This window comes from Triturus cristatus, chromosome 12 (genome assembly GCF_964204655.1).
Source record: "Triturus cristatus chromosome 12, aTriCri1.1, whole genome shotgun sequence".
In the NCBI taxonomy this organism is placed as follows: Eukaryota; Metazoa; Chordata; class Amphibia; order Caudata; family Salamandridae; genus Triturus; species Triturus cristatus.
Window position 1 is genome coordinate 812,181,712 of NC_140595.1, and position 26,161 is coordinate 812,207,872.

The window sequence follows — 26,161 nt, forward strand, 5'->3', positions numbered from 1 at the left end:
TTATCTAACGGAGCGACCTCAAATAACATTTTGGAGAGGTAGAACTCTTGGCTCCTTACTAAGTCCTAGTTATCCATTGAATAAACAATCACAGACATGGTTGACTCGACATTCAAAGGGCTTTTACAAGTGGGGCCATTGTGGAATGTGCAGATGTGCTAAAGATAAGACTAGAGAATTTCAGGTCAAGAATAGCAAAGTGTATACTATACTGACTAACATAAACTGTAGCACAAAGTATGTGGTATACATTATCGAATGTAAATGTACCAAAATATATGTGGGGAGTACTGTGAGCACTAAAAGAGCGTGTTAGTGAACACTTACGGGCAATAAAGCAGAATGACATAAGATACCCAATTGCAGAGCACGTACACAACTGCACAGCTAAACAAAACTTTCAAGCTATTTGGTATTGAACATGTCAAACTTGATCCACGAGGTGGTAATAGAGAGCTTAAGCTGCGTAGGACAGAGGCAAGGTGGATCATGCGTCTGAGGGCCATGGAGGACGGCCTTAATTTTGATCAAGAACTACAATACTTTCTAGGTGACTGAGAGCTTGAATCAATAATAAATGCCATCGAAAATATACCCTGATTAAACTTAGGACCACATTTGTATGTGATCGAACCAAAAAACGCTATATTTTCCCTCTGGTTGCGAATACCATGAGTAGTGTATGAGTCCTTTATGATTCTCTTTGATATTGATTTCGTGGACTCACGTTATAACCTGCAATGAATATTGGATAATCTTATAATGTATCTCTATATGAATCTCATTTTTAATGGTGACGGATGGATATATGGCACGGTCTGGAAGTTAAGTTTAATTTTAGCACTGCAACCGTGGTGCTATAATTTGCACATAACAGTAGATCAATGGATTCAATAGTAGTGAAATTTGGTTGCGAGGATATGTAGAATGTCGGTAATTAAACACCACGAGCTCATTTACACACAGTGTGTTAAATATAATTAATTTTTTAATACTGCATTTAATCTCGTTTAGTGCCCGGTATTATAGATTTGGTTTGGAACATTGATTTGAATAACTCATAGGGTTGTATACTCATATCCACCACACTAAGATGGCGCAGACTGAAAGCAGACCGCGGATTAGACCTATTTCACTGTTGGATTCACATTACTTTAACGATGAACCCGGAAGCCTCGGTGACTACGCCTGTATTCGGGTGGAGTTACAGCAGGAGAAGGTATGTATTGACAGAGCACACGTAATATATTGAAATTCGTTTGAAATACAGTTTTTGGCTGAAGCCTACATACTTTATATTACTGTTTGTTTTAGGTGCCAGATACTTTGGGGACCTAACATTTGGAAATACGGATCACGACGATAATGAACGCCATGTTTAGTGAGATACAGGAGCAAAGTTAAAATCACGGTATGACTTAGTGGAGTTTATTCCTTTTTTCGGTAATAATATATTGGCGAGTGATACTTCTAGAGTGATGCTGCGTGTGTTAGGAAAAGGAAAATAGTAGAACTTGACATCTCTCACGTTTTATGGGAATGAAATATGGTTAGCCTGTGGTGTTACATATTATTCTGTAATCTTTGTAGGAGCGACGTATTGCATTTTACTGCTGGTTGAAACAATAAGAGATTTATCTGGACTTACTTGGCGAAATATTTGGGATATTTTATTATTTGGACAAGTGCGTTATTTGATGTAAGGGAAATCAGTTAACAATTTTAGAAACTGTCTGACACTAGTGCAAGAACTCGTTTTGGTTATTTGTGGTTTCTGGTTAAATTTTAACACATCATATTACTCCTTAGGATTTTGAATACTCACCTTAAAGAAAATGGATTTTGATTTATCAAGAGGATGAAATTTAATAATCAGTGTATTACCTTTATTGAGGTAAGATTCATTGACCAGAGAGTGTGGCCGTTTGAGATCAAAACAGGTGCCATGAAAGACCGTTGCCTTGTGTTCTAAGTATCTTTCAACCTTGACTTCACAGAGTCTCATTGAAAAGAAACCACAAGGTATTTTCTCAGCCGAAGGTATTTTAGCTTGAGGTCACAAGGGTTGCGTACATATAAAATTGCACCATGTTTGATGTCATGATTCAAGTGTAATAACCACAAAATCACGGTATTATTTTTTTTATTTATTTATTTTTTTTTAAACCGTTTTGCAATCTCAAGAATATACAAGTATGGGCCTACAACCTTCCGGCCGGCCGCTAGAATGACAGGAGCATATGACATACGTTCAGAAACACTTGGCGTTGCAGAGAAGCAAAATCAGGAGGTATCAACGTCGTGGGCCACATCACTCTGACCCCACAATACGGTTTCATTTTATACAAACAACACGAAAAACCACACCCGCAAGGCAACCCGCAATCGAAAGTAACAGCACGTGCTCCCCGAATGGGGGACCCCAGCCATCCACAGGAGTCTAAAGAGGGGAAGGGGAACAGATCGAGGACTGGGGGACCTCTGTGCCCGGGGCTAAGGAAAGGAGTCAACTAAGGGGACGGGGCTGGTGAGGCAGCAGGCCGCAGTGGTGGCGCGCAGATACCCCCGCGGTAGGCATTCCAGGGGCCCCATACTTTCACCCATGCCCCAGGCTTACCCCTCGCCACATACACCACCATTTCTCGGAACATGCACCAATCCATGTGTTCTTTCCAGGCCGATACCGCCGGGGGCCTCTGGGATCCCCACAGTTGAGCAATGTCACGCTTAGCTATCATATATCCCAGAGTCACCCATCGCGTCTGCGGAACCGAGTAGTCAGTTGGTTCCCACACATTCAGTAGGCATCTCCTCGCTTCAGGCAGCAGCGCGACATGCGTAACCACTCGCAGGACCTCATGCACACCACGCCAGAATCGCTCCACCTTCGGGCATTCCCACAAAATATGCAAAAAAGTCGCCAAAGCACCACATCCACGCTTACACAACCCATCCTCAGCATAGCCCATACGCAGAAGCCTTGGCCCCGTCAGGTAAACCCGGTGGAGTATCTTAAGCTGGACGAAGCGAAGGCAAGCCGGTATGGCCACCTCCTTCGGAGAGGCCACCGCGGAAATCCAGTCCTCGTCGTCCGACTCCAGCCCATCGGCAACCCAAGCCTCGCGGAGGCCAGTCAGCAAGCCCGAGCGGTCATTAATCAATTTTTTGTAAATAAGGGAGATCGTGCTGTCCGGAACGTGGCCATCCAGCACTCTATCCTCCAGGGGGGAAGACTCCGGGATGGAGGCGACGTCTGGGAAGACGGAGCCCAGTGCGTGACGGACCTGCAAGTACCGAAAGTATTCACTGCCCTGCAGCTGAAACTCCGTCTGCAGCGTCTCGAATGTTTTAAAGCCCCCCCTCGTCCAGAGATCCCCCACTTTACTGATGCCTATCGTGTCCCACTTCTCGAAGCCCTTCGAGGTCCACAGGGAGCCCAATCTCTCAGACGCGTACAACGGTGATGCCCGGGTCAAACGGTCCTTCCACCCCATAGCTGCAGTAGCCGCGTGCCATACTCGCACCATGACACGCGTAGGTCCCGTCAGGCGGGGGTCGGGCGCGCCAGAGTAGAGCGCTCGATTATAGTCACCACCAGGCAGGAGCATCTTGTCCATTTCAAATGCCGGGTTTAAGGCGGGCCCGTAAAGGCCATGATTAATTGCAGCTAGCTGGGAGGCCCAGTAATACCGTTTAATATCTGGGAGGGCAATCCCCCCGTCGTACCATGGGAGCGTCAACTTCGCCAGGGCAATACGCGGCCTCCCGTCCCAGAACAGGCGGCGCTGTAGACTCTCCACCTCACGGAAGTAGCGCGCCGGGACTAAATCCATAGTGTTCTGGAGAGCGTACAGGAAGCGTGGCAACGACATCATCTTAAACAATGCCGCCCGGCCGAGCGGCGAAAGCGGCAGGCGCCGCCAGCGCGCGACGTCCTCCTTCAAGCGCTGGAGGGGGGGAAGCAAATTCCGCTCGTAGCGGGCCTCCGGGTCCAGAGTAATATAAACACCCAGGTACCGAAACCCCTGAGAGGCAATCTGGATCGGGCAGTCCCGCGGGAGGACGGGAGCCTCCCCGGAAAGCACATACACACATGATTTAGCCCAGTTGATGACAAGGCCTGAGTTGCGGCCGAATGAGCGCAAAACATCAACCAGGACAATCAGTGATTTACGCGGGGAGGCTAGGTACAAAAGGATATCGTCAGCGTATAGGGACACGCGGTCCTCATACTCGGGGGTCCAACGGAGACCACGGATGGAAGGGTGCCACCGCAGCCACTCCGCCAGGGGTTCCAAAGCCAGCGCGAACAGGAGCGGCGACAAGGGGCAGCCCTGTCGCGTGCCCCGTCCCAGCTCGAATGGGACCGATACTCTTCCATTCACCACCACCTGCGCCAATGGGCCCGAATACAACAATTTGACCCAGCTGATGAACCCCGGGCCAAATCCAAACTTCGCCAGCATCGCCCAGATGTATGGCCACTCGAGCGTGTCAAACGCCATGGTGGCGTCTAAGGACGCCAATATGGCCGGCTCCCGCACAAACGGGACACGCGCGAGCACCCCGTGCAAGCGCCGCAGATTAAGGGCCGTGTTGCGATGGGGAATAAAGCCGGACTGGTCTTGGTGGACCAGATCGCCCACCACGCCGACCAGCCGGTTGGCTAGCACCTTGGCGAGGATTTTGGGCTCCGCATTCAAGAGCGAGATAGGCCGATAGGATGTAACCCGGTCTCGGGGTCTCCCTTCCTTGTGGATCACCACGATTGTAGCCAGACGCTGGTCCTGCGGGAGGGAGCCCAGCGAGTGGGCCGCCAGAAACATCGCGCGGAGGTGGGGTGCCAGTACATCCGGTCGCAGCTTGTACAACTCGATAGGGATGCCGTTCGGGCCCATGGCCTTGCCGGATGCGACCGAGCGTATGGCGAGGGCAATTTCGTCGGAGGTAGGAGCGGCATCTAACGACACCCTGTCCTCCACCGAAAGGGAAGGCAGCGCGATATCCCTAAGCAGGGCATGGGAATCCTCCTCCGAGCAGGGAGAAGCCGGGGAATACACCTCGCGGAAATGATCCGCGAAACAAGAGACAATGTCTTCTGGCTCGGTAACACGCACACCATCCATCCTCTCAATCAGCGGGACCACACGACTCGCTCTCTCCTTTTTATCCAACCATGCAAGCAGTTTACCAGCCTTGTCACCCACATCATACAGTCGCCCCTGTTGCTCTCTATAGAGGCCCCTGGCCGCCTCCGTGACGAGGGCCCTATAGGCCGCCTGCTTAAGTTGTAGGACATGTAGTGCAGCATCCGTCACCCCACCCTCTAGATCACCCTCCAATTCAGCAATTTCGGCCTCCACCCGGGTCACCTCCTCCTGCTCGCGCCTCCGGGCATGGGAGATAAAGGAGAGGGCCTCCCCTCTAAGAACTGTCTTGAAGGCTTCCCACAGGGAGATAGCCGAAGGGACGGACCCCACATTCTCATCGAAATACCGCTGCAAGGATTTAATCAAATCAGCGCGAATGGTGGGGTCGCGCAGGTACCAGGCATTGATTGGAGCTACCCTGCCCTCCCCCCTCGGGAAGACATCAACGTGTAACAGGAGCGGGGAGTGATCTGAAATACCCCGCGCCAAATGGCGCACCTCTCCTACCCTCCCAACATAGGCCGCAGGGACAAGGACATAATCAAGCCGTGAGAGGCTACCATGGGCACCCGAGTGGTAAGTGTACTGCAGCTGCGTGGGATGTTTTAAGCGCCAGCAGTCCACCAATCCCAGTGTATCTAAGAAGCCGGACAGCCACGCCTGCGCCCGGGGGAGGTCCCTAGGGGGGTGACGATCCACGGTCCCAGAAACCACCGCATTGAAGTCCCCCCCAACCACCAGAAGCCCCCCCGGGAGGTCAAGGAGGAGGCGCCCCAGGTCCGCAAAAGTGGTAGACTGTAATCCCGGTGGGACGTACACTGATACAAAGACAACTACTTTGCCCTCCATTCTCCCCACTAAGACAGTGTAGCGTCCCCTCTCATCATGGCGCACCTCGTCTATTTCCAACGGGAGCGAGTTCTTCACCATGATGCCCACCCCCCGTGAGCCCGACGTGAAGCCCGAGTGGGCCACCAAGCGATAGCCACGCCGATTCATGGCACAAAAGGAATTACCAATAAGGTGTGTCTCCTGCAGAAAGACCACATCTGGCGAAAGTCGTTTCAAATACTGCAGGACCACACCTCGCTTGATCCTATCCCCCAGTCCATTAACGTTCCAGGACAATAAAATCAGGTCCCTACCCCCCATCACATACAGAAGCCATCATTCGTCCCCCCGAGAGCACCTTAAAAACACCAATACAATAAAGGGTTTGCCTTGCGGTAAAAACGAACAACACCCCACCCCAACCCACCCATCCCAACAGAACTCCCCCCTCCCTGCACCCCTGCATGAGCCCGAACAGCCCCCCCAAAGTGCAGTGTGCCTGTCGCCCCATAAGTGATGAAACTAACTAGTCCCCCAGAGGAGGAGGGAGAGCCCCCAAGAGACCCCGTACTACCTCCACAGGAGGGGAACTAACACGAACAGTCAAAAGTGACGATAATGTTGTCCAGAGCGAGGCCTACTATTAGTCCCTCAGTCCTGATCCGGCGAGCCCTCCCCTCCAACCGCGCCACCCCCACCCCCCCGGCCCCGATCCCCGGGCAAAGAGTCCAACCAGTCCCCGGCCGCTTCGGGACGATCAAAAAAGTGCGTGCGACCGTCCACCTCCACTCGCAACTTAGCTGGAAAAAGCATCGCATACTTGAGGTTCAGGTCCCGTAGACGACGTTTGACTCCGAGAAAGCCAAGTCTCTGCTTCTGGACCGCTGGGGTGAAGTCAGGATAGAAGTTTACGTCCATATTGTCAAGTCTGACCGGTCCTTGTAGCCTAGAAGTCTGCAGGATAGCGTCTCTGTCCCGAAAGTTGAAAATCCGGGCAATGAGAGGCCTCGGAGGGGCTCCGGCCTTAGGTCTTCCTCCGGGAACCCTGTGGGCACGTTCCACCGCAAAGAATTTACTCAGCCCCCGGGGCTGGAGATGGGTGAGAATCAGGTCCTCCACAAACAGGTCCGCCGCCGCCTCCTCACGTCCCTCTGGCACCCCGACAATGCGGACATTGTTCCTCCGGGCCCGACCCTCGGAATCCTCCAGTCGACGATCCATCAGGGCGCTCGCCTGGCCAAGCCGGCGCACCTCCTTTTGGAGGGCCGCCACGTCCGTTGTGAGGCCCGAGGTGGTGTGGGCCAAAGAATCGACCCGGTCATTGGTCTTGGATAAGTCGGCCCTCACCAGGCCAACATCCACGTGGACCAAGTCAATCTTCTGCGCCAGTGTGTCAAAGCGCTGGTCCACCGAGGCCTTCATCTCGGCGATAGCGCCCATGACATCCCGCAGGGTCAGATCCGCGGGCAGAGCAGGAGCATCAGTCGGGCCCTCAGGGGACCTATGCGGCACCTCGGGAGATCCCTTCTGGAGGGTGTAGCGGTCCATGCTGTTGGACTGATGGGCTGCGCCACGGCGGGTCGATTTCACCTTTGCCCGGTCGCCATCTTGCTTTGTGGACATGGTTTCAGTCCCCAAATCGTGCCAATCACCTCGGAAAAGGCCGACAAACCAGTTCACGGGCTCCGGGGGGGGGCAACCACAGGTCCGCAGAACGGATCACAGCCGGCGGGCCAGCAGGGCACCCCAACAAGGCCCCACCACCGCACACCGCCCCGCAACCCAACCTCGCCTACGCAGCAAGGAGGGTGCAAAAGCGAAAGTGAAAGTGCGGGGCACGCGAGTCGCCCAGCCCTGCCCGCCGCTGTTGATCACTTTGTCTCCGGATCGCCCCGCAACTCCAATCCGGGGGGCCGGCGTGGAGAAGGCCGCAAACCTCAATCGGTGCTCCCGCCGGTGTCCGAGGTCCAATTTGGAAACGGAAAACGGGTGACGCCTCAGCTCGGGCTCACCAACACAGTCCCCTCATCTAGGACAGGATATTGTCAGGATTTATGTAGGAGGTCACGGAGGTCCTCGGGAGCCTCGCACCTACGCCGTCATCTTGGTTGCGCGCTAGGCTCCTCCCCCAATCACGGTATTATTAATAACGATGTCATTATGCATGATGTGAGATTTCATAATGATTAACCCTGGGCGTAGTTCGCGAAGTAGCACTTTGCGAAGCTACGCAAAGTGCAGTTCGCACTACGCGAGCTACGCGTAGCACTTTGCGAACTGCGTAGTACCTTGTTCGCACTGTGCCAGATGTCGATTTCAATGATTGCACAGTGCGGACACGCAACCGGCACTGTGCAATCATTGAAAATGGCATCTTGCACAGTGCGAGCTGTAGTTTTCTGCTGCTCGAGTAGATTTTTACTCGAGCGGCAGCTTTCTCAACGCGAACTGGTAGTTTCTCGTCGCGAGCATACGCGACCACTCGCAATGAGAAACCTGACCTCCTCGCGTTGGGAATCTCGCAATTTACGTAGTGCGAAGTAGCGCAAACTTCGCAAACTACGCGAGCGTAGCGTAGTGCTTTGCCCAGGCTTAATAATGATATTAATGAAGATTAATATTGCTAATACTGAGAAATATACAAGTTATATTTTGTTTGGATTGTGTGCCAATAATTTTCAATTGGCTACATTTGTTAGTCTATGTGCTGATGAATTAATATACTTTGTACTTACATTGTTCAAACTCTATGTTTTGAATAGCCCTTTGCACTGGGTGCAACTATTGGGTTTCTTGGGATTATGTGAACTTTAATGTGAATGATATTACAACCTCGTACTTTGTATTAATTCCTGCCCTGAGGAAGTCGTAAGGTTACTGCCTATTATGACGAAACGCGTTGGCATAAGGGATTGGAGGATCTGTGGAAATTAAAGAGAAGAAAACAAGAACCCAACCTATTAATTTGTGCTTTATTGTTTGACTACTGTCTTTTCTATTGTATTAATCACAAGTGCTCTGATAAATTGTGAATAGTTTAATCAATCCTAGATTGAGCTTTGGGGAGTTAGGGTGTTTTCTCTCCCTTTTGGATGCACCGTATACTTTTGAGCCTTAGTAAACACAAGTGTGAATACTGTATGAGTGCCTATATACCCTCTACACCCAATTTCAGCGATTTTTTTACTACAAAATGTAGTTTGTGAATCTGGCCCATCCACACTTAGACACTCCCTTAGTCCAAATACCAAGGCCACTTTGAGGACATTTCTTTGTTACTTTTTGGAGCCCTCTTGTGGTTGGGCCATGAAGCAGCGGCATTCAGGTGCCTTAATGCAGACCCAACCTTGACGACCTTCGAGAAAAGAGTAAGGGTGGGCGTAGTGGGGCTACGTGAAGCAGCACGTAGTGTGCCCAAATCTACGCACACTACGCGCTTCGCGTAGCCCCACTACGTGCCACCCACCTCCCACCCGCCATTCTTTTAAATAATATAAGCAATGAAAAATAAAGTAAAGTAAGTCGACTTACCCGTAAGCGCGGCGTCTCGGGGGCTCCCTCTTTCAGTTTCTAATTTCTTCTGGCAAATGCGCATGCGCGGACGCCCGCGCATGCGCATTTCTCGTGAGAAATGCGCATGCGCGGGTGTCCGCGCATGCGCATTTGCCAGAAGAAATTAGAAACAGAAAGAGGGAGCCCCGGAGACGCCGCGCTTACGGGTAAGTCGACTTACTTTACTTTATTTTTCATTGCTCATATTATTTAAAAGAAGGGCGGGCGGGAGGTGGGTGGCGGGTGGCAAGCAGCTACGCTTCGCCCTCGGCGTGTGCGTAGCGCTGCCCTGCTTCGCCTACTTCGGAAAGTGCGAAGCAGGCAGCGCTACGTACACTACGTGGGCGAAGCGTAGTGCTACACCCGGGGTTAGAAAAGAGCATATTTCTGCAAGGGTATCCAAGGAAAGGAAGTGAGACATCCAGGCTGCGACTTAGGACTGGATTTAGAGCTTGGCAGATGGGTTACTCACAGGATAACATGGGATTTTTAGTTATATATCAGCGGATGGGATATCCGTAACCGTTGTGACGGAGTAACCTGTCCACCAAGATCTAAACCAGGCCCAGAGAATTCGTTTTTTAGGTTAACTTAGTACCTAGTTAAGGAAGAGAAGCATGGCATCCATATGTTCAGGTGATACCCGGATATTCGGATTGTGGTGACCGAGCAAACGTTCTTTTCTGTAGATGAATGATTTTTTAAATGAAAATGCATTGCAAACATTCTTTCCCAACTTACTGCAACTACTACCCCAAATTCACCCTTTAATCTGTCTCCTTCTTTCGCCAGGTGTGGGGCTGTATAAACAACTACCTAAAGACCTCTCCAGGAAGTGTTCCCTCAATGGGTAAGGTTTGCATCCTGTTTACATCGCTGGAGTTAAATCTTGTGGCCCATTCAATTTTCACTGTTTGATACGTGTCTGTAGGAGAGCACGCAGGTGTTTACTCCCTCAAGCCCTGAAGGTGCACAAAGGCTGTATTTACTCCCTCAAGCCCTTAAGATGCACAAAGCACAAAGGCTGTATTTACTCCCTCAAGCGTTGAAGGTGCACAAAGGATGTATTTAGTCCCGCAAGCGCTGAAGGTACACAAAGGCTGTATTTACTCCCTCAGGTGCTGAAGGTGCACAAAGGCTGTATTTACTTCCTCAAGCCCTGAAGGTGCACAAAGGCTGTATTTCCTCCCTCAAGCCCTGAAGGTGCACAAAGGCTGTATTTACTCCCTCAAGCGCTGGAGGTGCACAAAGGCTGTATTTACTTCCTCAAGAGTTGAAGGTGGATAAAGGCTGCATCTACTTCCTCAAGGGTTGAAGGTGTACAAAGGCTGTATTTACTTCCTCAAGCGTTGAAGGTGCACAAAGGCTGTATATACTTCCTCAAGCGTTGAAGGTGCACAAAGGCTGTATTTACTTCCTCAAGCGTTGAAAGTGTACAAAGGCTGTATTTACTTCCTGAAGCATTGAAGGTGCACAAAGGCTGTATTTACTTCCTCAAGTGTTGAAAGTGCACAAAGGCTGTATTTACTTCCTCAAGCGTTGAAAGTGCACAAAGGCTGTATTTTCTCCCTCAAGCATTGAAGGTGGATAAAGGCTGCATTTACTTCCTCAAGCGTTGACAGTGCCCAAAGGCTGTATTTACTTCCTCAAGCGTTGAAGGTGGATAAAGGCTGCATTTACTTCCTCAAGCGTTGAAGGTGCACAAAGGCTGTATTTACTTCCTCAAGCATTGAAGGTGCACAAAGTCTGTATTTACTTCCTCAAGCGTTGAAGGTGTACAAAGGCTGTATTTACTTCCTCAAGCGTTGAAGGTGGATAAAAGCTGCATCTACTTCCTCAAGCGTTGAAGGTGCACAAAGGCTGTATTTACTTCCTCAAGCATTGAAAGTGCACAAAGGCTGTATTTACTTCCTCAAGCATTGATGGTGCACAAAGGCTGTATTTACTTCCTTAAGTGTTGAAAGTGCACAAAGGCTGTATTTACTTTCTCAAGCGTTGAAGGTGCACAAAGGCTGTATTTACTTCCTCAAGTGTTAAAGGTGCACAAAGGCTGTATTTACTTCCTCAAGAGTTGAAGGTGCACAAAGGCTGTATTTACTTCCTCAAGCGTTGAAGGTGCACAAAGGCTGTATTTACTTCCTCAAGCGCTGAAGGTGCACAAAGGCTGTATTTACTTCCTCAAGCCCTGAAGGTGCACAAAGGCCGTGTTTCCTCCCTCAAGCCCTGAAGGTGCACAAAGGTTGTATTTACTTCCTCAAGCGCTGAAGGTGCACAAAGGCTGCATTTACTTCCTCGAGCGTTGAAGGTGCACAAAGGCTGTATTTACTTCCTCAAGTGTTAAAGGTGCACAAAGGCTGTATTTACTCTCTCAAGCATTGAAGGTGCACAAAGGTTGTATTTACTTCCTCAAGCGCTGAAGGTGCACAAAGGCTGTATTTACTTCCTCAAGAGTTAAAGGTGCACAAAGGCTGTATTTACTCTCTCAAGCATTGAAGGTGCACAAAGGCTGTATTTACTTCCTCAAGCCCTAAAGGTGCACAAAGGCTGTATTTACGTCCTCAAACCCTGAAGGTGCACAAAGGCTGTATTTCTTCCCTCCAGCCCTGAAGGTGCACAAAGGCTGTATTTACTCCCTCAAGCGCTGAAGGTGCAAAAAGGCTGTATTTACTTCCTCAAGCGTAGAAGGTGGACAAAGGCTGCATTTACTTCCTCGAGCGTTGAAGGTGCACAAAGGCTGGATTTACTTCCTCAAGTGTTAAAGGTGCATAAAGGCTGTATTTACTCCCTCAAGCGTTGAAGGTGCACAAATGCTGTATTTACTCTCTCAAGCATTGAAGGTGCACAAAGGCTGTATTTACTCCCTCAAGCGCTGAAGGTGCAAAAAGGTTGTATTTACTTCCTCAAGCGTAGAAGGTGGACAAAGGCTTCATTTACTTCCTCGAGCGTTGAAGGTGCACAAAGGCTGTATTTACTTCCTCAAGTGTTAAAGGTGCATAAAGGCTGTATTTACTCCCTCAAGCGTTAAAGGTGCACAAATGCTGAATTTACTCCCTCAAGCGTTGAAGGTGCACAAATGCTGTATTTGCTCACTCAAGCGTTGAAGGTGCAAAAAGGCTGTATTTACTCCCTCAAGCGTTGAAGGTGTACAAGGGCTGTATTTACTCCCTCGAGTGTTGAAGGTGCACAAATGCTGTATTTGCTCACTCAAGCGTTGAAGGTGTACAAAGACTGTATTTACTCCCTCGAATGTTGAAGGTGTACAAGGGCTGTATTTACTCCCTCGAGTGTTGAAGGTGCACAAAGGCTGTATTTACTCCCTCGAGTGTTGAAGGTGTACAAGGGCTGTGTTTACTCCCTTGGGTGTTAGGGTGGACTCAGGGCTATAATGAACTCGTAGGTTTTGGGACTGTAGAAAGCACTAGATGTACAGATCAGGTGTAAAAGTAGTAAATTGACCCCCCAGGCGTTGGCATGGCACACATGGCCTTTAATTGCTGATATAACACACAGTCAGCCTTTCTCCCCAAATGTCTGCAGAGCACACAGGGGCGAAGTGACCCCTCCAGGTTATTCATAGAGTGTGTCTTGTCCCAGTCATTCCCCCTTTGGCCCTTCTCGCAGCAGTGGTGATCAGCACTCGGGCCCAAGGGGTTCATGCTCACAGGCCCTTCCATATAGAGAAAAATAAGGGCTCACTGGGGCCTCAATCCCAATAAAAAAGCAATATGTCTTCAGTCCTTAGAGACACAACAACAGCTGTCCAAGTCACTGGAGAAACAGGCAGGTGATCAATTCAGTGCTTACTTTTATCATTATTACGCATTTTGTGCTGTTTAAGAAAGAGCCAGTGCTCACACTTGAAGCTATTGTCAACAGACCTAGATAGACTCCTCATATACTGTAAAAAATGAGTCATATGTTTTTTCCAGTGTGATGCACGATTGTTTCACCTTTCTATCACCTCTCACCCACCACAGCCCTCTTCGCTGAAGTGTGAGCATTGGAGCTTTCTTAAACAACAAAAACATCCGTAATAATGATAAAGTGCTTTTTTTATTGGGAGTGAACCATTGTTTTTCTTCATATATAGCATTACCCCGGGTTCTCTAAATTTCTGGGCTTACCCTAATACTACAGGCCCTTACATTGCACTCTCAACTTTTGAGGACACGGCGTTCAGCACCCTAATACTTCCTCCAAATTACTGCAAGCTAGTAAGTTTAGTGGGGAAACTAGGACCTCTTCAGCGGTGTATGAGGGAACCAGGACCTTTCCAGTGGTGTATGAGGGAGCTACGAGGTCTTGAGTGGTGTATGAGGGAGCTAGGACCTCTCCAGTGGTGTATGAGGGACCTAGGACATCTCCAGTGGTGTATGAGGGAACTAGGGCATCTCCAGTGGTGTATGTGGTAGCTAGGACCTCTCCAGTGGTGTATGAGGGAGCTAGGACCTCTCCAGTGGTGTATGAGGGAACAATGCCATCTATAGTGGTGTATGAGGGAGCTAGGACCTCTCCAGTTGTGTATGAGGGAGCTAGGACCTCTCTATTGGTGTATGAGGGAGCTAGGACATCTCCAATGGTGTATGAGGGAGCTAGGACCTCTCCAGTGGTGCATGAGGGAGCTAGGACCTCTCTATTGGTGCATGAGGGAGCGAGGACCTCTCCAGTGGTGTATGAGGGAACTACGACCTCTCCAGTAGTGTATGGAGGAACTAGGGCATCTCCATTGGTCTATGAGGGAACTAGGACATCTCCAGTGGTGTATGAGGGAGCTTGGATAACTCCTGTGGTGTATGAGGGAGCTAGGGCCTCTCCAGTGGTGTATGAGGGAGCTAGGACCTCTCCAGTGGTGCATGAGGGAACAAGGACACCTCCAGTGGTGTATGAGGAAACTAGGACCTCTCCAGTGGTGTACGAGGGAGCTAGGACCTCTCCAGTGGTACACGAGGGACCTATTACATCTCCAGTGGTATATGAGGGACCTAGGACCTCTCCAGTGGTGTATGAGGGATCTCGGACCTCTCCAGTGGTGGATGAGGGACCTAGGACCTCTCCAGTGGTGTATGAGGTTACTAGGATATCTCCAGTGGTGTATGAGGGAACTAGGACATCTCCAGTGGTGTATGAGGGAACTAGGATATCTCCAGTGGTGTATGAGGGAACTAGGACATCTCCAGTGGTGTATGAGGAAACTAGGACCTCTCCAGTGGTGTATGAGGGAGCTAGGACCTCTCCAGTGGTACACGAGGGACCTATTACATCTCCAGTGGTATATGAGGGACCTAGGACCTCTCCAGTGGTGTATGAGGGATCTCGGACCTCTCCAGTGGTGGATGAGGGACCTAGGACCTCTCCCGTGGTGTATGAGGTTACTAGGATATCTCCAGTGGTGTATGAGGGACCTAGGACCTCTCCAGTGGTGTATGAGGGAACTAGGATATCTCCAGTGGTGTATGAGGGAACTAGGACATCTCCAGTGGTGTATGATGGAACTAGGACCTCTCTAGTGGTATATGAGGGAACTAGGACCTCTCCAGTGGTATATGAGGGTCCTCCCCTAAGAACATTTTGGAAAACAAAATGGAGCCAAACGATATGATCTACAACCTAACGTTCCAAACATACCGCTAAAATCCTTAGGTTTTCCAAATAGTGCAGCAGGGGAACTTACTAAATATGCCAAACTTTTAGTGCCTCCCACAGTACACCACCCTCCTATCAACAGGTGCATAAGATGCGCCCCTTGGGAGGTGGATGCAGGGATCCCAAGGAGCGCACACTTAGCTCCTGGAGATGGGTGAAGTAACATACTGTCCCCACCTACAGGGGGGAGCCCTTCCCCTGCTTCATGCTGAGGCCAGCCAGCCTCCTATGAAAGTTCACTAATGTGCAAACCTTTAGAATGTGTGCCTGTGCAGAGGACAGTGCACTTTTAGTATAATCAGTTGCTCTGTCCTAGATTGCACCATATGCGGGTGCTGTGGAGCAAACCGTGACAGTGCGCCTGATGTGTAATTCTGGCCCAATTTACAGCTACTACCATGATGCCACTGTCCAAATTGCCCCAGTATGTAAAGCACCACGGCCAGACCAGTGTCCAGACTGCAGGGAATGCGAATCACCACAGAATTCCTGTTCCCATGTTTTCTCAAGTATGCACAGTACCACGGCTGGGTTGGTTTCTACAGTGACCCACAGTGTAAAGAACCTCGCCCAAACCAGAATCCACCTTGCTAGAATATGTGACCAAAGCCAGGCCAGGATCACATCTCCACAGTATGCTAAGTACCACAGCCAGGCCAGGATAACATCTGCACAGCATGCAAAGTACCACAGCAAGGCCAGGATAACATCTGCAGAGCATGCAAAGTACCACAGCAAGGCCAGGATCACATCTCCACAGCATGCAAAGTGCCACAGCCAGGCCAGGATCACATCTCCACAGCATGCAAAGTGCCACAGCCAGGCCAGGATCACATCTCCACAGCATGCAAAGTGCCACAGCCAGGCCAGGATCACATCTCCACAGCATGCTAAGTACCACAGCAAGGTCAGCTCCCCATTCATGTTAGGCACCATAGCTAGGCTAGTATTACAACACCCTGGCACACAGATTATAATAACTGTGCCAGTTTCAGCACCGCCCAAGTATGTCAAGCATCACAGCCAACTTAGATTCTGGAAAGTAGGATCAAATGGTGGCTGGGACCTTGAAGCACGCGGAGTGGCGCTGCTTAGTACATATGTGCATAGGAAAGTAAGCATCATGTTAGTCGAAGCATGCTGTAAACCCTCTTCGTGAAGGAAGCTGTAAACCCTCTTCATGAAGGAAGCTGTAAACCCTCTTCGTGAAGGAAGCTGTAAACCCCCTTTGTGAAGGAAGCTGTAAACCCTCTTTGTGAAGGAAGCTCTAAACCCTCTTTGTGAAGTAAACTATAAACCCTCTTCGTGAAGGAAGCTGTAAACCCTCTTCGTGAAGGAAGCGGTAACTTCGTGAAGGAAGCTATAAACCCTCTTTGTGAAGGAAGCTGTAAACCCTCTTCGTGAAGAAAGCTGTAAACCCTCTTCGTGAAGGAAGCTATAAACCCTCTTCGTGAAGGAAGCTGTAAACCCTCTTCGTGAACGAAGCTGTAAACCCTCTTCATGAACGAAGCTGTAAACCCTCTTTGTGAACGAAGCTGTAAACCCTCTTTGTGAAGGAAGCTGTAAACCCTCTTTGTGAAGGAAGCTGTAAACCCTCTTTGTGAAGGAAGCTGTAAACCCTCTTCGTGAAGGAAGCTGTAAACCCTCTTCGTGAAGGAAGCTGTAAACCCTCTTCGTGAAGGAAGCTTTAACTTCGTGAAGGAAGCTGTAACTTCGTGAAGGAAGCTATAAACCCTCTTTGTGAAGGAAGCTGTAAACCCTCTTTTTGAAGGAAGCTGTAAACCCTCAAGGAAGCTGTAAACCCTCTTTGTGAAGGAAGCTGTAAACCCTCTTGGTGAAGGAAGCTGTCACCTCTCTTCGTGAAGGAAGCTATAAACCCTCTTTGTGAAGGAAGCTGTAAACCCTCTTCGTGAAGGAAGCTGTAAACCCTCTTCGTGAAGGAAGCTGTAACTTCGTGAAGGAAGCTGTAACTTCGTGAAGGAAGCTATAAACCCTCTTTGTGAAGGAAGCTGTAAACCCTCTTTTTGAAGGTAGCTGTAAACCCTCAAGGAAGCTGTAAACCCTCTTTGTGAAGGAAGCTGTAAACCCTCTTGGTGAAGGAAGCTGTCACCCCTCTTCGTGAAGGAAGCTATAAACCCTCTTCGTGAAGGAAGCTGTAAACCCTCTTCGTGAAGGAAGCTGTAACTTCGTGAAGGAAGCTGTAAACCCTCTTCGTGAAGGAAGCTATTAACCCTCTTCGTGAAGGAAGCTGTAAACCCTCTTCGTGAAGGAAGCTGTAAACCCTCTTCGTGAAGGAAGCTGTAACTTCGTGAAGGAAGCTATAAACCCTCTTCGTGAAGGAAGCTATAAACCCTCTTCGTAAAGGAAGCTGTAAACCCTCTTCGTGAAGGAAGCTATAAACCCTCTTCGTGAAGGAAGCTGTAAACTCTCTTCGTGAAGGAAGCTGTAAACCCTCTTCGTGAAGGAAGCTGTCACCCCTCTTCGTGAAGGAAGCTATAAACCCTCTTCGTGAAGGAAGCTGTAAACCCTCTTCGTGAAGGAAGCTGTAAACCCTCTTCGTGAAGGAAGCTGTAAACCCTCTTCGTGAAGGAAGCTATAAACCCTCTTCGTAAAGGAAGCTGTAAACCCTCTTCGTGAAGGAAGCTGTAAACCCTCTTCGTGAAGGAAGCTGTAAACCCTCCGTGTGAAGGAAGCTATAAACCCTCTTCGAGAAAGGAAGTACCTCTGTAAGTGGAACAATTGTTTCTCGAGGTACTTTCTTGGTTGGGAGGGCTCTAGAATAGGACACCACACTGCAGATTTCCATTGGGCAAGAAACAGATCTGGAATAAAATACAGTTTCACTGGGATCTGGGTTTGGACTACGAGGCCCAATTCTGGAGCATGAGATGAATCTTGATCTGGAGGAGATGAAGGCGTGGGGGGGATTCTGTCATCCGAGGGGTCAGTGGAGGCCATCAGTCAAATGTACTTGTATGTCATCCGCACAGGTGGGCTCTCATTTTTCCCCCCACATGGTCCTGTAAGCGGAAGGAATTAGGGGTCAATGTTGGGGGGCCATGTCAGTGTCTTGCGAGCTGTGCTCGATGCTTCATTTATCTGACTGGAAGATGCTGATCTGGTAGATGCTCTTGGCTACAGTAAGGAACAGCTGTACCAAGAGTAAGGCACTGTAGTTCCTGCTGGTATTTGCAGCCTCCTCAGGAGGAAACCTGACTGCACCCCCAGCTCCGCTGGGGACTCCCCTCCTACCCCCTAGCAACCCCCTGCAGTCTCTTCTGTGACTTTGTTTTATAATGCGTTGGCATCATGATGCCCTAACAGTACTGGGCTGTCAAACAGCACGTGGAGGCTTTGGAGCTGCGGTCTGAAAAGCTGCTACAGAACCACCTCTGCCCATGGTGGACGACGTCCCGCCAGCTGACGGAAGCCGCCGAGGTCCACATCCATCACAGCATCGCCGTTCCCTTCTCTGGAAGATCCTACAAGATGAGCTGCGCCTCTTCTCTTTTTTTGATAACCAAATGTTACTATATTTAGTGGTACAAGCATCATCCACTGAGATACAGTTACCAGTAGGTAACATCTCTGGGTCACAGAGAGATATTCTTAAACAACAGATTTCTTAAGGCGGTATCCCAGGGTACTCCCACCACCTCCCCCTTATTCTGTCTTGTTTTTTGGGACATCCTCTTGCCTCGTATATCGGTTTCTCTTTGTGTGCGCACCAGTCAATTTCCCTCCATCACAGCTGCAGCCAGGGGGGTGAAGGCTGCAGCTAGGGGGCTACAGGTTGTAGCCAGGGGAGTGTAGGATGCAACCAGGGTGGCGCTCGCCAATTTACTGTTGGCGAGCACGAGCGAGGAAAAAGCTCTTCTGCACTAAGCGGAGCGTGGTTTTCTGCACTCCCCGAAACCCCGCGGAGCACGTAGTGCAAAAAACTCCACAATCTCCACTAATGGAGCAGAGTTCACCGTCCAGGCCTAGCCCTCTCAACCAAGGGATGGAGCCTGGCGACAGGATCAGGCAGAGAGTCTGCACATTTTTGGGGGAAGATGTGTCTGTAGTTGCTGAAACGCTGATGTTGCATTCATCTGCATCTTCCCAGGGGGTAGCCCCGGGTGCTTACCCTTCTTCCTCCTCCTCGTCTTCCACATCATCCACTGTTGTCAGCGTCTGTTTGCGGGAGCACCAGGCCTTTGGACCGAGGCAGGTGGTGAAATAGTGGCGGTGATGGCGCTTGTGTGGGTGCTCGTAGCTGCAGTGGCGAGAGATTCGGAGGTTGAGGCCACTGGTGGATCCCGGTACGACCAGTGGATCTGTGGTTATGGTCACAGCGAGGAACTCCATAATGCCAGGTGCATCCTTCTGGGTCATGCAAATATGGAGGGGAGGGGTCATCCTCCAAGTAGTTGTGCCCATTATATGTGCTTCTTGCTCTGCCTAATCACTGTTTTGGTTCTTCATGTGTAACTGCGTTGGGCTATTGGCAGGCGTATGAGTTCACTCGTCCTTCCCTTCATTCTCAGCCTCGGAATCTAAGGTTTGTGGCGAGGGTTCGGCAAACACCTTCCTACGATGGTCTGGTAGTAAAGGACTTTTGCACCCACCAGGGAGGTTATTCGCTTTCTTGCTCTTTGCACAGGTTCTTTCTTCATTGTCCATGATGAAGTTGTCAACAGGGACCTTGTTGAAGAGATGACCAATGACTGAACCGTTGTTAGTGGCCCGTACCGGCAAACCGTGTCGATGACGAAGGTACAACCGATAATGCAGGCATCGTCAACATGGTACAGGATCTGAAGAAATCAATGCCATTGAGGAAGCAGTGACAACCTTGCCCATAAGTGAGGCTGATGGAAAGAAATGGATGACGACGAAGAAGCTGCCAACGGAGCAGACGCCGATGAGCAGAGTGCGACAGGTGCTGTTGTTGATGATGTTGTAAATGTGAAAGTTTAAGCCTTTTCTTTCCCTTCTGAAGAGTTTTTGGTCAACCTTTGTCTGTCTTGATACAGTCTGGTGAGGCTTCATTGCGACAGAGGAAACATTTATTTATTATTTATTTATTATTTTAATTTATAGGGCGCAACAGCTACCCAAAAAGGGTTTCCCGGCGCCAAGCGGACTAGGTGTAGCTAATAGAAGGCAGTAATAGAAGGAGTTACTGGTTAAATAACCAGGTCTTGAGTGATTTGCGGAAGCGTGTGTAAACAGTCTCTTAGCGTATGGCGAGAGGAAGGGTGTTCCACAGTGATGGACTTAGGTAAGTGAAAGATCTTCCCCCCATCCTGGATAGTTTGAACCTAGGTACTGTGAAATATCCGAGAAGAATCCGCTTTTACAAACATCTGTGACTTTGAAAAGTACAAACTATCCGTTTGTGCCTTTGTTGAGGGTGGAGCACTGCTCTGAGAGTCATCCCAGAGGATGGAGGGAAGTTGAGGCAACTTTTTCATTTCCTCTGCATTTTACCAGAAGATGTGCAACTTATCTTGGACTCTTTGGCTTTATACTGGGGGTACATAAGGGTGAACCCTCTAGAGTTTCTTTTGGCCACAGCTTTTACATGGTCTGAGAAGAGCCTTTTTGGGAAACTCAGCCATCATCAGAAGAGTCTCATCCCATCCAGGAGGTACAGAGGGATAGGAGTGTCCCAGAGTAGGAGATATATAAACCAAATATACAGGAGCAGCACTCCGAGTAGGGACTTCCGTCACAAAACAGCATGCAGTAAACATCTCAGGGATGGTGGCTTCTGGGGAAGTGGAGTTTGGTGCCGCCTCCCCTCACTGGCCGGATTGTTTCAAATAGTTGAGTATGCTGCAAAATCTTGCTATTTAAAGCCTTCCGGAAATGCTGAAATTATCCACTGCTAGTGTCCATCATGGTGTGTCCATCATGGTGGGAATCTCGGTGCAACGAGGAAGCAGAATTAAAGCTTGTAATTCTGGGAAAGATCCAATTTTAGAGACATATTAAAATATCAAAGCACGCACGACAATGATGAAGGGTCGAGGGAAGAGGGCAGCGCCCTCTCAGACTCCAGATCTCAGTGGGACCCTTGCATTGGCGTTTCACCCCGTGTTACCCGTTCTTTTGGACAAATGGGAGGTGAAGTACCTCGGAGCGCGCGTCCATGCACAAGCCCCATCCTTGGGGAAGGTTCAGTATGTTGCACACTTGTCAGTCCTACTCCTAATGTCCCATGCGCTGTAGCTCCATCACAAGGGGGCACTGCAGGCTCCGCGCAAAGGGCTGCGGATGTGTGAACGGGAGCCCATCATGGACCATCCGGACCGAAGGAAGCTGGAAGTCTATGATTCAATGCATGAGACTGCATTGTGCACTCACCCCAGCAGATACTGTGAGTGTCAATGCAGAGGTACAGCGGGAGCATCTTATAAGACAGGGGTACTGGCCAGGACTGTCCTGTTATCCCCGATGTTTGAAGTGTTATGTTATGTTATGTTATTCGTGATTTATACAGCGCACTGCTACTCCAAAGAGTGTCCCGGCGCTACAAGAGACCACAGACAACCAACCAAAACGAAAAGACGCCCCAAGTCGCCGCCCTGGAGAGAAAAAAGGAGGAGAACTAAAGCTGAAAAAGCCACGTCTTCAGGTTTCGTCTGAAGGTCAAAAGATTAGAACTTTGACGTAGAGAGATGGGGAGGCCATTCCAGAGACGAGACGCCATGACCTGAAATGATCTTCCTCCAACCCGTGTAAGCCTGAATTTTGGGATTAAAGTCAGGGACTGGGAGGAGGATCTTAAAAAACGTTGAGGCGTCTAAGGCTGAAGTCTTTCCCGTAAGTACGGGGCCCCTATCCCATGGAGGGCATTAAAAACCAAAACCAGAGCCTTAAAATAAATTATTTTTTTCACTGGGAGCCAGTGGAGTGAAGACAACAGATGAGAAGTATGCGTTCTGGCCTTGGTTAAAAAAAAAAACAACAACAAAAAAATGTCTGCATTAAGTCATAGTTTCATGTAAGTGTAATGGCTTCTCTTGAAGGCATTCGCTTCACAAAAACAAGTGTGCACTGCTTACTCCTAATGTCCGGTCCCTGTGCCAGCTGTTGGAGATTGGCCACGTTTGTGTAGTTTGAGGTCTGCCCAGCAGTGCAGTCGGTGGTCCGAGTTGCCTGCTGCATGTTTCCGGGGTTTCCATCATACATAGTTCGATGAGTTCCCATGTTCTGAGATGTTTGGGTGCTGTGGTATAGTCCATCTCAAGAATGAGTGACTATTTCTATTTCAGTGAACTGCTGATAAATGATTTGGGTGTTAAAGGGGTGTAGCTAGGGGGCTTCTGCAGTAGTATATCAACAGGAACACATTGCAGAGTCTGAGCTAACTCGCAGGGAGGTTTTCGACCAATACTACAAAAAAAAACTGAAATATTCTTGTCTGGAAATTTTCCTTTTAGTCACCGACCTTTTGAAGCCTAAAATGATATATGCGGTTTTGAAAGGAGGTGATGGCACATTACAGTCAGTAGAAAGTAAGGATTTGATATAATTGATTAAATTCTGGCTAGACAGTAGCCAAACATGGCAGCATCTTGCCCTATCATTGGCAGAGCGATGACCACCATGGCCACATCCTTAAAGCTGGTTGACTCTCGGCCGCTTTATAATGCTACCTAATATCAGAATAGATTACAACGGTAATTGGGAATTCATGTGAGTCGTCTACAAATCTATGACCTGAAGGTAGGGAAGGTAGTAAGATACCTGAAAGAGGTCCATTACCAGGCCAGGAACAACTCATAAGTTTATCGGAATGGTTATTGATCAAGGCAAACACTGTTCATCAACCTTTTCAGTAACCCCGGGTGGAGCTTGCGGAGTGCAGCTACGTGGAGTTCCACGGAGTTGGGGGGGAAACTCCGTGGAACTCTGCTCAACTCTGCTCTGCCACCCGCATCCACTCCGCCTAAATTAAAAAGCTACTACACGTAATTTAAAAAGAATAAAAGTCACTTACCTTATTGCGGCGTCCCCGGGCTGCCCTCCTCCTCCTCGCCGTACATCTTGCACGAACTCCGCATGCCCAATTTAGTGGGGGGGGAGGGCTGGCAAACTCCGCTGCGGAGTCTGAGTTTTTTCCCCTACCCCCGCGTTCTCAGTGGAGCGCGGAGTAGGGAAATCTCCGCAGAGTCAGCTGGTGGAGCAGAGTTCTTCGCCCGCTCCTACTTTTCACCCTTTGTATATCTTTGTCCAAAAGTATGCTTCAGCAGGTGTGTAGAGTCACAATATTTAAGCTAGTCGATATGGTATGTCTCACTTTAGATGAATACAAACACCCAAATTTCACCTACTTTGCCCCCCGTATGAGATGAATTGCCATTCCTGTTTTCATAGGGCCAATAAGACCAGTGTTTGCGACATTCGCCAGCATTATTTAATAATAATATGGGTCAGATCGCCTTGCTTGGTTACACCAATGTGCTTTTACTGCAGGTGTGTTGTCCTGTTTGATATTGCTAACGCACAGAAAACATGCTTTATCCTTCTAATGCTTCCCTTTCTCCCTAGATAAAGGAGTCAATCACAAGGCAGCCAAGAATCAATCTCCAGAAACTATCAACAACGAAGACTGTGGCACTAAGGGCTCAGACCCTCCAGCGAAGCGAAGACCAGTCCCCACGAACCTCGTCCTGGAGGGTGGCATCCGTAAGAGGCAAACAAGAGTACAAGGGAACCATGGTGCAGACTGCACCCCAGCTCTTGGGGCGAAACCTCCAGTTCACATCCAGGGCACAGACGACGAGAAGGCCAACAGGTGTCATCTTGTGGGGGGACGTGAAGAACGCCGGAACCTCCGCCGCCGGAACCTCCAGGACGGAGCTAGCCGACACAACTCAGGCTTTTTTTACAAAGAGAGTCACAGAAGAACGGAGTGGAAATCACAGAACCCGGTGGCGATGATAAATGTGCCATCACAGCAAGGGTGGCAAGGATCAATGCAACAGGTTTATGATACACAGAACATTCATGGAGATACCACCGGAGGAACGAGTTCAGTTTTACAAACCTCAATGGAATGGCCAAACCCAGCCTCTTTAATGGACCCAAGACCTCTGGTAAACCATTCAGATTACATGGCCCAGATGTACCCAGGAGACCCCAGAATTCCTACAGCCTTGGCCAAGCCTAGACCTTCCATTGTCCAATCAACTCTGACACCCAAGACAGGAGCTTTGGACCAAATGGCCCAGACAGACTGTGCAGATCAAGCAAATATGACAGACCTGACAGGCCCAACACTTTCCACCAAATGTCTGAACCCAAGACCTCAGAGGAACCCTGCACATCCAAGGAATCATGTGGATCCAATGCCTACAATGAGCGAGCCAGACACCCGACTTCAGGCAGACTGGTCAGATGCAAGACTTTTGGAGACATTTTCAGACCCCAAAGGGCAGGAGGAGATGTCAGATTCCAGACTCCATATGATCCAGTCAGACCAGAGCCACAAGATGGGGTGTTCAGAGCTCCACCTCCAGAATGGATGGATAGGCCACAGGATTCCGAAGGACTGCACTGACGCAAAATTCACATTATATGAATCAGACCCCACAGCCCCTGCAATATCCCGCAGACCTCAAACAGAACACCTGCTATCCCAGCCTGGGACCTTAGGGCTGCCCTACAACATTGACCAGAGACTTCCTCTCAGTTCATACACCACAGAAGTCAGCGCACTGGCACAGAAACCCCGGGTACACTCCAACTCAGCCTACAACATAGGCGAGGTCTCCCTCCATGCAGGGCGGCCACTGCTGCCTCACCATCTGACCCCAGATCTGGGCTCCACCCCTGATCTACACTCCCACACCACTAACACAGCAGAGCATCGAACCAGACATCACTCTGAGATGACAACGCCAGCACGTGCGTCCTCCATCCCCCGAAACAGGAGTGTCCATTATGACCATTCAAGAGGTGGTAGATACCTTCAGGAATGTCCACTTCCTGAGCACCCGGTAGGACATATTTCAAACACCGCTCACATATCAAATGAGTTGAAATCTGCTCCTTCTCATGAGCCTGAAGCATCCATCCACTCGGTGAACAAGCAGGAGGGATTCACCTACGGTCACAACTCTGTCATTAACACCTCTGACCCCAAGAATGCATCCATGCTTCACCATCCAAACATCACCCTGAACAGCTCGGATACAGGAACCGGGCGCGTGCTATATGACGCACGTGCCACAAGGTTACAGTCCAAAGAGCAGGGCGAAGTCAAGGATCATACCAGGCACATCCTGGAGAAGGAGACAGTGCACCCCACCACTCAACAGACGTTCCTTCTCTACACAAACAACATGGCCTCCAGAGACGGCAATCAGGTGTCTTTGGGACCCAGACTACCACCGGCTATCATCGCCCGGTCTCACTACACCCAGGTGCCCAAAGGCAGCCTGCATTAGATGCCAGGGCTGCAGGCTCACCAACCAGCCAACATGTTGGATAACTTCTACAATATTGTGGTATGCACACATATATTAGACTCAATTAAATATCTCTGGGTCCCCCTGATTTGAAAACGCATATAAAATAAAGGCTACCAAAATGATCATAATGTTGGGTTCTTCTGAAGGGTCCTGAACATTCAGGGCCAAAATCACAAAGGTATACGTGCACCCAACAGTAGTTTGGGTCGCTGAAACGGCAGCGTCTTACAAGGGCTAAATCCAATTAATGATTCACATAATCAGGGCTGAAGAGTTTCTGTCAGGACCAGAGGTGAGGATTACGCTAAATCTTTTCTCACTTGTATTAACATAGTAGCCAAAAACGAAATTCGCCATTAACATGGCCCAACGTGGTCGCCTCCAGACCAAATATCTGCAGAAGCGTTCCTCCATCTTCTGAAACATCTCCTTTCTTTGCTGCTCAACAACTCTGAGATATGTGCATTTGTATTATCTGTTCTGAGATTTTCTAACTGAACGTGTTCACTCTGTGTT

The 26,161-nt window shown here is 49.3% G+C and overlaps 1 protein-coding gene across 1 annotated transcript; it reads left to right on the forward strand.

The window, feature by feature from the left end:
• The first annotated feature begins 1,093 nt into the window (after nucleotides 1-1,093).
• On the forward strand, nucleotides 1,094-25,683 carry LOC146782950 (uncharacterized). The gene is made up of 3 exons (XM_085637262.1): nucleotides 1,094-1,219; nucleotides 10,326-10,383; nucleotides 23,721-25,683. The coding sequence occupies exons 1-3, from the start codon at nucleotides 1,094-1,096 to the stop codon at nucleotides 25,619-25,621; spliced, it is 2,085 nt and encodes a 694-aa protein (XP_085493388.1). The 3' UTR covers nucleotides 25,622-25,683.
• The last annotated feature ends 478 nt before the right edge of the window (nucleotides 25,684-26,161 follow it).